The sequence below is a fragment of the Dufourea novaeangliae genome, unplaced genomic scaffold, assembly GCF_001272555.1.
Source record: "Dufourea novaeangliae isolate 0120121106 unplaced genomic scaffold, ASM127255v1 scaffold169, whole genome shotgun sequence".
NCBI lineage: Eukaryota > Metazoa > Arthropoda > Insecta > Hymenoptera > Halictidae > Dufourea > Dufourea novaeangliae.
In genome coordinates, this window is record NW_015374043.1 from 492793 (window position 1) to 504752 (window position 11960).

The 11960-nt window shown below is 41.4% G+C and overlaps 1 protein-coding gene across 1 annotated transcript; it reads right to left on the reverse strand.

Moving 5' to 3' along the window:
* Window positions 1-2381: 2381 nt before the first annotated feature.
* Window positions 2382-11694, reverse strand: LOC107189556 (glutamate decarboxylase). Its single transcript, XM_015578116.1, has 8 exons — window positions 11670-11694; window positions 10650-10966; window positions 10232-10483; window positions 9650-9717; window positions 4704-4782; window positions 3418-3567; window positions 3003-3197; window positions 2382-2735 (listed from the first exon to the last, which is right to left on the reverse strand). Exons 1-8 carry the CDS (start codon window positions 11692-11694, stop codon window positions 2562-2564), a joined length of 1260 nt encoding a protein of 419 aa, XP_015433602.1. The 3' UTR covers window positions 2382-2561.
* Between the last annotated feature and the right edge of the window lie 266 nt (window positions 11695-11960).

The window sequence follows — 11960 nt, forward strand, 5'->3', positions numbered from 1 at the left end:
AGACAGTGAAATTTGCAACGCCGATAAAACTGTGGACAATTAACAACAACGGTTCGATAGAGTGTCTCTTGCAGGTATCGGTATCGTGGTCAGATGAATTTTTCTTGGCTTTCCATTCATTCAAAAATATTTTTCACCCCCCATCTCTCTCTCTCTCTCTATTGTCTAAGGAATCTTTTTCAGCACGAGCTCGACTCGTTCGCTTGTCGTCACCCACCGATCAATATCATTAACATTCAATTACCATCTACGAATCGGAACGATTTCCTGTCAAACACTATTCCTTGGCCACCGATTTCCATTCTGCTTACGCGTTTCGTTTCCTCGTTTTACGCCCTATTAGCGTTTGAATTGGCAAATGGAGCAGGAAACGATGAATTCGTAGATTTCAATACAATAAATACATTTACGCCGTTCACCCTCCTTACGATTTACACCTATATATTTTTTGTAATTTACATACTGCTTTTTAGACTCGTCTTCCGCTTGTTCTGTTACGCAATTGGCTAGTGAATCGAAATCTATAGAGTCGTTCGGTTCTCTTTACGTGTTCATCCCTTTTGTCGAACAGATTTAAATTTCGTCGTCGTTTTCTTCACGGGCAAAAATATCGTAACGTGTTCTCTAGAAAAAAAATAGTATCTTTCATTCTGTTTCGATGAAACAAACCGATCGGCGCGCGAGTAACGGTGGCCTACGCGGTGACGAATGTTGTCCTAGAATTATCGTACAATACGAAAAACGTGTGTGTGTCTAACTACGAAACTAATTTCTAAAAAGTGAACAAGATCGAATTCAAGATCGGTGTAGAGTGAGTATAAAGGTAATCGACGAACTAAATGACAACCGTTCGCGCGAATACTTGAAAAAGCATGTACTTTCATGGGTTTGTGTTTTGTATCTTTAAAATTTCAACGCTAAATATATATATATATATATTATACTCCTCGTTCGGTGAAATACTTCAACAGTAAATAATAACACGTACAACTTTTTTTGTATAGTGATGAGTGCGGGCCATTCCCATGATGCCATCGCCAAAACAATCGATAAGTAACAAATTCATTTAATCACTTCAACAAAGTAACGCGCAGCATCAACAGATTCAACTTCTATGCGGAACAAATTAATTAATATCATTATCCTATCGTAATTATCCTCGTAGCGTACCGTTCCAAGTAAAAATAATTTGTACCTCTACCTCGTTCGCTATTCATCGCGGCTCGTGCCACGAACACAGAACAATAGGGACGAATTTGAAATAGATCATGCTGATTTATTGTCTGTGAGTACCTCAACATTTAACAATCTACGAATATCAACAAAGCAGTTGCTTTTAACGCTATTTCATTTAAATTGAAAATATAATAGAATTAACTTTCTTAAGTTTCTTCTTGAGAATACAGAATATATTTTTGCATAAAATATGCAGTTTGTTAAATGTGAAGTGGATTTAATGTACAGACCAGAGATGATCAGAATCTTCATGTAAATTAAACATTTCTATATTAATAATAATTACAGAAAATGAGAATATTTCATTAGCTAGCTAATATAAAAATTTTGCAATCGAATAAAATTTTGTTCATCTCTGGTACTGAGGATCGATTTCAATTATCGTTTGTTCCTTTTATCGAATGTTCGTGCACTTTCAATGTTTCAGACGAAACGGAGCCACATCTCGTCCGTTCGTAATCGACACGTAACGCGTTTCGGTCGTTAAGTCTTGACTGAAGGAAACGAAACTGAATCGATCTTATCGAAGCACGACTATTTTACTATTGCTTCAGTTTACGACATCGATACCACCCGTCATTTCTACGTTTCTCCCTTCGTTTCTAGCGATAACAGTACAGCGCTGAGGAATGAAAACTAGTAACATTTACGGCCGGAAGCGTAGCTAGAGTTCTGTAAACTCGACTCCTTCGTTTCATGGATATGCTGTGTGCTTAAAAATCTAAAGAACTTACACACTATGAGTATCCTTCGATCAGTAGCTTTCTTTTTAATACGTTGAAGAAGCGTTTATTTCGTACTACGAACGATGAGTTGCTGACTGTTTCTCTCCCTTTATTAATTTTTCTTTTACCAGAATTTAATACCTGAAGGGCTTCAAAATCACATGGTTCAAAATATACCACGAATGAATTGTTCTTTGAAATATTGTATAGCCAATTTATTACTTTGAAACATAAGAAATATAGGTGTATTTAGTCACTTTTATTTGTACACTATTAGAGGATTGAGTTCCTTGTCGCGTTGACCATTCATCAATAAAAATTTTCATAGCTATTGCTAGAGCCAATATATTTGATATGTTCTCAAATGAATAAAATATATTTTTTTATTTGTTTTCGAATAAATGGAGAGAGCCAGTGCTTGCGACTTAAATTATCTAACCGTGATTGAGAATCTGAGTTTGGCCTTCGGAATTTTGTACACGTAATGGAACGCGACGCGGTTCTCCTGTTCATCGATGAAACTTCTAAATACCCAGGAGGATTGACTTCACGTCGCGACATCGCGGCTGATTATGCTACTAATTAGAACAGGCAGATTTCTTACAGGTCTTGGCCTAACCGGTCCATTTCGGACAACAGGAAGTCGACGTCCGCCTCCGTTACCGCGGCGCTCGAAATTATATTCCTGAAGAAGTTAGGTCGTCGGTCGTCCGGCTGGTATCCGACCATCAGGGTGCCGGCTTGCATCATACGCCCCTTCAAAATAGGGCAGATCTGCGGATAAAAATGTTTGTTTCTGTTTTAAGCCACTGTTCCCTTAAAATGGCATCTTCAGGAGTAGCTGGAATTTATTCTTTATTTATTATGTTAGGAATTTGGATATTTGAGAATGTAGAAACTTAATAGTTTTTCGAGATTTAGGAATCAGAAATTTAAAAATTTAGAAATTTAGAAATTTAGGAATTTGAGAATTTGGGACATTAGAGATTTAGGAATTTAGGAATTTTCGAGGATTGAAGAACGAAGTAAAATTAGTCTCACATCTGCTATAATCTTGATCCTTTCAGGACCATGTGGCATGTTCCTCACGCGCGTTGGCAAGTACCAGAAACAGCAGTTCACCATTTCCGGTTCGAGTATTAAGTAGTATTTGTCGGGCATTTGCTTGATTCGTCTAACCATGTATTCTGTAAGTTCCATCAATCTGTCCATGTGTTTCTCGAAGCCTTCTGTACCCTATAACAATAGAAGCAAAGTGTCCACCCTATTCGATTCTAAATTATAACAAACTACAGAAATAATTGCCAAAAGATTTCTTATATCCCTCTATCCTGTGCGAAAAGTAATTTAATTAATTTATTCCGAGACTCTATCGAATAAAATTCCCGTGATATTAAAGGGACCCTCAAGTTTCATCCATTGTAGATCCGTTTCATTCAATCCCCCGGTCGTTTACCTTTGCGCGCCATTGCAGCCACAGCTTGAAGACGTCATTGTGACGTCCACATTGAATCACCTTATCACCCGTGTCGTATTTCACGTCGTAGAGCTTGTCCGTCATGAACAAATACTCGGCGGACATTTGGTTGCAGCTAATCAGCAGGCCCTGGAACATAAAACGACCGATGGATCACGAATGAGGGTGGGAGGGACGCATCGTCCGGGCACGGTTTTTCAATTTCTCTTCGACAATACGCGTTTCGAGGGATGTTCCGGGAAAGTTTCTCTTTGACAGTCGCAAACAGGAACAAACGAACGACTGCTGGGTCGATATGGTAACCAACTCATGCGCAGGAAGAGGGAAACAGAGGGATATTGAATTTACAAAATGGCGGCTGGTACTCCGCCACCCGGGGTCGCCATTGCCCTCTCTCGATACCATTATTCCTTGTCGTAAAAGTTAATTAAACGTCCCAAAACAGACGTCGTCTTACTGTACTCTACTTTGTTTCTCGAAGAAACTCTCTTTGGAACTAGAGTAACATTTAAAAGTCTTCTAAACTTCAGGTGTCTCATAAAACTCTATTTTAACAGTTCAGTCGTGCCGTTTCCATCGTAAGTTTTAGTCAAAATTTAATTAAACGTCAAGGTACGTGCATAGAAACTCTAAATCGAGTTGTCAAAATAGTTAATATCTTTTTTAACACTCTCGATGGGGTTTATAGTAGGTCAGGCTGGAACAAGTGGACAGAAATGATTCTTCCAAGGGTGTCAGGAACAAGTGGACAGAAATGATTTTTCTAAGGGTGTAAGGATAACGATATCAAGAACGACGACAGAACGGAATCTCCCCTCCCTGAAACGTTTCGCGGCAGCCGGTGCACGGAATTTTAATATCCGAAGGGGGGGAAGTCGTCCTGCGCGATAGCAATATCTACGCAGGCGTAGGAAGGGACAAACCCTCCGGCGAGCCGTCGTACGGTCGGCAACATATGTTATCTCTTAGTTTAATTAAATTCCTGCAGTGCCGCGTTCCGACGTGTACGTCTATCCCCTCGGAATGCAGCCACTGTGTTGTGTCATCACCCTTACCGGGAAGACCGGAATTTCACTACGGGATCTTGCGTTTGTCGATTCTGCATGTCTCGCGAATGCACGACGGACGTGGACGGAAAAAAACGCAACGAATACGACAAGATAAATGTTCACCATTTGACAATGCAGCAGACAGTATGTACTTTCGACGTACAATGTGAAGAAAAATGTGGGACTTAAAAAACATAAATTGAATTATAAACTCACGTCCTCCTTAAAGTGGATCGTCGAGCACTGAAGCAGGGCTCCCATGAGTTTGTGGGGGTTCCAAGTCACCGAGTCAGCCCTGTGAACATTTGCATACCAAAAGTGTTATTATTATTGTCCTCATTACACACAGGATATTTGCATTATTTCCCCCAAGTAAGGGTAGGATTATCATTAAAGTGATTAAATAATTACAAAATAACTTGTCAGGTTAAATCGTGGATTTAGACGAATATTTTTCATTTAGATCGATTTCTCTATTCTGTGTCGTTGTTTTTTAAACACCTTTTTCGAAGAAGGTTTCTCATTCATCGATCTTATCAGCAACCTGTCGAAAGGCAGCACGTCAAGGTGGCTGAAAAAGCCGGTGGAGTCCAGCTGGTCGTCAAACGTTTATCCACTCCCACGGGGACCAATAGGGGGGATAAAATATGAGTTATCTTCCCTTCGTGCCATGCGGAGGTCCATCAATCCGAGAGAAGAGCTATTAATATAGCCACGGGATTGGATTTAACCCTCTGATCCCGGGAGACACACACCCTTGCGGTGGAAAACTCTTAACCCTTCTTAATCCTCGCGCCGTCGCCGAGCGCGAGAAACTATGTAGTACTTGACACCAATTTGCGATGCACTTGGAGCATTCAACAAGTGTTGCATGTAATTAAGGGATTCCCTTTCACCTTTGCATGCATTGAGAGAATAATTCTTTCTTCTTAAGTATCTCTAAATGAGTTTATGTTCTCTATATTCTGTTGCTCCGAAGTGTAGCACACCTCCACTGTTTAGATAACACTTCCAAATGTAAAAAGTATCATCGTATCAGAATAAGGATGTTTTAGAGAAATTATTTGTATATACCTGAAAGAAATTATATTTGCTCCAGGATCAAGAACAGTTTCAAACCTTTGAATCACAGTGTATGTGTTCCAGAAATTATCGATAATTCTTTTAATTATTTTCTACTAGGGAGATTTTAACGGTATATCGTTCTTGGAAATAATTACAATTGATCAATTTTTAAATTCGTCTTCCTCCAATCTCGAGCTTCTGATTCCATACAAACGTCGATTCTGGAGTGTAATTCTGTTCGTGATGAAGCACGAGTGACAAGGACACACACTAGCACTGTATCGTTGTGAACACGTCATTTGCCAGTTTTCCAGAGACCAGACAACCAGCTGTCTGCTTTATGACAAACGTTATCGACACTTGGCAAGTGACACATATATCGCGACACTGTCCCTCCACTCTGTTGACTGCGGATGATGCCAGGGTACTCGGTGCCAGCCGGGAAAAGAGATTCGTGTCGGCGACAGGCGTTTGCCATTAGTCACTTCTCTGCATCCTCTTCAGCGTACAAGTTTCCCGCGCTTCGTACCGCTCTCGAGAGCTTATGCTGTTAAACAAGTTCCCAACCATTCGAGATAGTCCCCATTATCCCACAGTGGTTCATTGGGTCACCAAATAAATCATTGAAGAATAAAGTGTAGGAAAATTTCAATTGCACTTCGACGTTGTAAGAAACAATATCTGAGAATAATTCAAGATAGTTCATATTAAAAAATTTCCAAAAGAATAGTGATTAATTATTTGATTAATTCTACACGAGAGTTTAATTGAATCGAAGGCATCGACGCAGTTTCAGGAAATTGAAAGTGGGGTGGTTACTGATTTCCTATTAGCTGAAGAACCTGGCGTTAAGAGTATGCATAATGTCGGCACAGAAAGCTCCGAAGTGATTAATGCGATTCGCAGCTGGGTCTGGCGCGTGCAGTGCAACCCTCCGCTTCACTCTTAAATTCGCCGTAGGTGCCAACCCCAAAAGCCGCGCAATATATATTACGGGGGTTGCTAATTATCCTCACCCCGGCCAGGAAAAGAGTAGACGTGTTCGTTGATGAAGAATAAAAAGTTGCTTCAGCAACATTGATTACGCGTCAAGAAAAATAATTGAAAGGAAAATTCAAACCTCTTCAACGATTACGAACTACCTACATCAAGAACAATAATTGAAATGTAAATTTAAACTATTTCACCGATTTCCACCCTCAATTTCAATTGGTTCTGCGCTACACTAACCAACATTAATCGAATTAATATTCGACTGAGCTCTCAACAAGGTGACGACTTAAAATCAGAGGAATTTACTACAATCCCTACCCTCCAGTACCATCAGCTCATAATTTCGAAAGATCGATAGGAACCAGAGCAACCTTCTTCACAGTAAGCACCGTCTGGTGTCAATGTCAATCCAATACGCTGTCATTAAACCCCTTTCCAACTGAACTAACGCTGCCTGGTGGAAGGTAGGGTGCGCAGAAGAGTTCACGTTTTATGGAGGCTCAGCCAGAGAGAGAGGATGCACCGTCAAAGCAAGAACCGTCCGAATATTCGTCGTACAATACCAGAAGAGGACACACGTTCACTTCCGACTGCAGACCTTGCTCGTTCCGGATGGGGGTGGGACCTTTTATGCGTAATCATTTCTGACTTTGTCGCGACGACGGCATCACGATTCTTTCTCCCTGTCCTTCTCTCTCTCTGTTCGTTGTCTGAGGGAGCCAGGGGATGGTGGCGGTGGAGGCAGACAGGAGAGAAGACAGACAACGAGAGAATGAGGGAAGCAGTTCCCTTTGTACGAGTTTAATCCGGCATTGTCGAGGCACGGTCTTTTATTTCAGGCCCGCGGAAGGCACGGTACGATGCGGCGGCGGGCGTCGATAGAGAAAGAGGAGAGTTCTGTTCTGCAAATGCGCTCCAGGGAACTGATCCAGCTGTTGCTCGTCCTTCGGACTTTTCGTTTGCCATTTTAATCAAGACCTTCAGGAAGGAAGTTCTATCCCGCGGTACAGTCCCTGCCAGTAGGAAACGACAATCGACGCGTGTGTATGCTCTTGATGGCTGGAGAACACCAGAGGGAGGAAATAGGAGGGATGAAAATGGATTTTGAAAATCGTAACACCTGGCAAACTGGATGTATAGGATCATTTCGACCCAATATTTAAGATCATCATCGTGTGTGATGTAAGGTGCAAAATACTCATACTAAAGAGTTAGATGATAGTGAATTATTATTATAATAATGTTTTCATTATTTGGCATCTCCATAACACGTGCTCTAGAATTAGGTTAACCTCTGAATAATATGGTTTCACTTTGACACAGTCAAAGATGTCTGTAGAATAATGTTGGCAATTCAATATATCTAGTATTAATATTCTATACTGAGAACCACATTTTTTGCCTATAAAAGTTATAGAACTATTTTACATGTCAGAGATTTTTAACTTTCCACTGCCAGGCACCATTCAGTTACTACTTTGGAGATGTTGAACCATTAACCAGTATTATCCAGCTACCTTCCTATTGTGTTCAATAGGTCTCGGTTATCAGGCTGCGAATTCCATGAAGTTCATCGTATCTCTACCACCAAATCCAAAAATTCGTATTTCCCAGAAACTAATCTTCACATAAGATTTTAATCCATTATATCGCAAACAGCGAAGCATCACGATCTCACGAGTCTCTTTGTATGACCAATTCCCCCCCTAAAAGTATTCAGGATTACTAAAAAAAAAACAATGCGTCAAAGAGCATTACATTCTATGCTTCTGTCAGAGACAAAAGTTCTTTATCGAAAAATCTTTTATCATCCAGAGATTTTCCATTCAGATTACTAATCACGTCGCGAAACTTTGATAACAATTCAGCTGGAGAGAGTCTTGCTTGTCGAGGCAGAACTTCGGTTTCTGTTGGTGGAAATTATTTTCGTTCGGAGGCCTCGTGCCAGTTTTCTATTTTTTTTATTCGGGTCAGGGACTGTCCGCGGCTGAATGGAGGGAGCAGATGCGCCCGGATGTAAATCGCGGATTAATCTCGCCAACCCCATCTGAGCCTGATCGGGGGCTACACCCTGACCCCCATTGGCCGCTCGAGGGGTCGGCCGTCATCGTCGTCGCGGGCGTACATGCGAAAGCTCGCATGTGTCGGGGACAGGAGTCACTCCTTTCGATGCCCCTCGTCTCGACAGATTACGGCACTGTGCAACGGGAATCGCCTGCAGGTATCGCGTTTCCGCGTCGCTCGACTCATCCGTTCCGGTTGCGTTCTTCATAATGACAATTTAATGTTGCAGATATCGGATTTACTTATGGCTTCGGTAATGGGGATGGTATTTAGGTATTTAAAGAATCGTTGGAATTAATATTATTTCGTGGTTGTTTACAGATATCGAATTTACTTATTCGTTCGGTAATGTAGATGGTATTTATGTATTTAAAAGATCGTTGGAATTAATATTATTTCGTGGATTTTTTCGCAAGGTTTATCTCCTTAAAAATCTTGTGTTGCAGGTGTCGAATTACTTAACGTTTCGATCATATAGATGGTGGTATTTATGGATTGAAAGGATTTCAGATTATTATTTCGTAGATGTTTTAGATAGAAAGATTTTATGTCTGGGATTTGAACGAAGTTTTTGTATTAGTGTTTAAATAATAGTATGACTTATTTTAGCTGTGGTGGATTAGATTTTAAGTTTTGCGTCAGGAGGATGGAAAAATGAAAATTATTAGTGTTCCACAAGAAGGAAATTTACGTCTTCGATATTTCTCGCCAGGATCATGCACGGATTGAATAGATCGACCCATTGAAATGCAAAGTATTTTTTCCAAGCTACGAAATGGCCTATCGATTTTGCCCCGCGTAAGCACTGCATTAGGGCTTCTCTGGCTGAGTGTGAGCGTCTCTTTTCCGAGTGACTCCATCAAACTAAGCTTCAATAAACTATAAAGCGCGTGGATTAAGTCACCCCTGCGAGGGAACACATGTGGAGGTGTCTCCGGTTGATCGAAAATAGTCTTCAACCGTCAGCGTAGAACCAATTCGAGGGTGTATGATAGGTCGATTTTTCTTGTTGGAGAAATGTTTAAACAAAGAACACTCACCGTTCGATGCCCGTCAATCTGGGATGTCTGTATTTCCTCGAGAGAAGCAGTCCACCACCCCAAGCCGCCTGTAAAAGTTGTAAACGAGAGATGTCCTGGTTAAGCGTTGACTTGTAAAGCCCGGATCTGCTGAATTTTACCCCCATTTACCACTCACGAATCGCCTCTGGCGGGGATACATGGTGTTTCTCACATTTATTATTAACGTTAAGGCTCTTACGTGTTTGGCATTTATCGTTCGAACGACGAGCTGATTTGAATAAGCTGTCTGGCTAAGTGGAAATCTCTGTTCTCCCTTTGTAGCTTCGAAATGTATCATTCGTCGAATCTTGTCATAAACTAATTGGTTGTTTCGTGTTTGTTAATATTTTCACGAGGACGATTTCAAAATTTTAACGTTCATTTCAGTTCATTAGAATATACAGTAATTCCATTTTTCATTTGAAAGTGTTTTTGGAATATAGAGATTGTAAGTTCAACTTTTAATCACAGGAAAAGGAATGGAAATATCTTATTCATATAAAATTTCTGTGAATGATAGTGTAGATCGAGAAGTGATTAATGTGAATTAATTCTACTTACGTCGATATGGAGCCAGAGTTTGTGCCTGTCGCAAATGTCAGCGATTTCCTGGATAGGATCGAAAGCACCGATGACAGTCGTTCCCGCGGTAGCGTTCACGAAGAAGGGGATGTGTCCTCTCGCCTTGCGTTCCATAATCAGTTCCTCTAGCTTCGACGGGATCATACGACCTCGATCATCACTCGGGACCATCACGCAGTTGTCGGTTCCCAGGCCACAGACGGCGGCACAAGATTTCACGGAGTAATGGCACTATGGAACACAGTGAAACAATTATTAACAACCTACCTGTCATCACGAAAACAGATATTCCAAAAGAATTATACACTTCAGAGGTGAAGATGACGTCTGAACATTCAGTGCCTTCGAACACTCATCGATGATTACCGGCACCAGGAGCAAGTAGATTCAGACATACCTGATCAGACGTGAACATAACGAGCTGGCCACCGATCGCGGAGAGTCCTCGTTCTTTGTAGGCCGGGAACATCTTGTGCCTGGCGGCGAGGAAGGCGTAAAGGTTGCTGATGGATCCTCCAGGCGCCAAGATCGAATCGCCACCGCTCCAGCCAATCAGCTCCCTCATCTTCTGCAGTACAACGTGCTCCATCAGAATGAACACAGGCGCGATCTCGTAAGTGAACATGTTGGTGTTGGCAGTCGCTGTCAGCCATTCACCGGCCATCGAGACGAGATCGAGACCGCAAGATAATTGATTAAAGAAATGAGGATGTCCTGTAACCAACAACAAGAAAGAAATTTAAACAATTTTATTTCCATACATTGAAGTGTCTAAATTTGGAATTCAAAGTTTGGACATTCCCAAATTAATTATTCCCGTCATAAATCAGTACTATGCTAATCACATCGAAACAGTAATTGTTCCAGAGCCTGTTTCCAACGCCAGGGGTAATTAATAATACTGACGTGGCACGTGTCGAAAAATTATGTACTGTACTCGTGGTCCCCGGCATCGAAGACGGACCTGAAAGGCTACGCGGGTAGAAAGCGGGAAGAGAGAGCTTTAAGCCGCTCGCTGAGTACGTTGTCATCCGCTCTGCTGAACATCGCGCTAGGATCAGGGTTAATGCTTCTGTTCGGTGGGAGCCTGCCTCTTGATGCAACTGGGGAGGGATGAACAAGTGCTCGGATTCTGCTGTTTCTCATATGTGAAGTGCGTTGCTATTCCTTATTCCGATCTGTAGAGCTTGTCTTTTCAAGCACGTATAATCACGATCTGAGTGATCTTTTAATTAACAGAGATCGTTCATACAGTTCTGAAGCATAGTAATAATATTATTAACATCAGTCGGATTGAATTCTCACTACAATTTTGTGGAATTATAATGTAACTTTTCTAGGCCTCTTGAACGTCACATCTGTTCCAAATTTATGTTTTCCATGATACAGGATTTTCACGAGGTTCCATCCAACGCACCCTTCGAACCTCTATATCCTATCATTCTCTAAAATAACGTAGATCCCTTGATCCCGAGAATTGATGGATTCACTCTATTGAATATCCGGCCACGGAAGACCTTTTCCCCCGGGTGCTCGATACCCATGAAATCTACGATAACCATGGAGCATCCTCGAGAGCAACCTTCGCCATAGTATTCTCTTAATATGTTGCTTCTCGCGGTACGGAGAGTACGCGAATGAGTATTTCGGGGCTGGCGCCCAGGACATTTTAATCTCCCGGTATTACGTAGTGATTGACGTATGACGC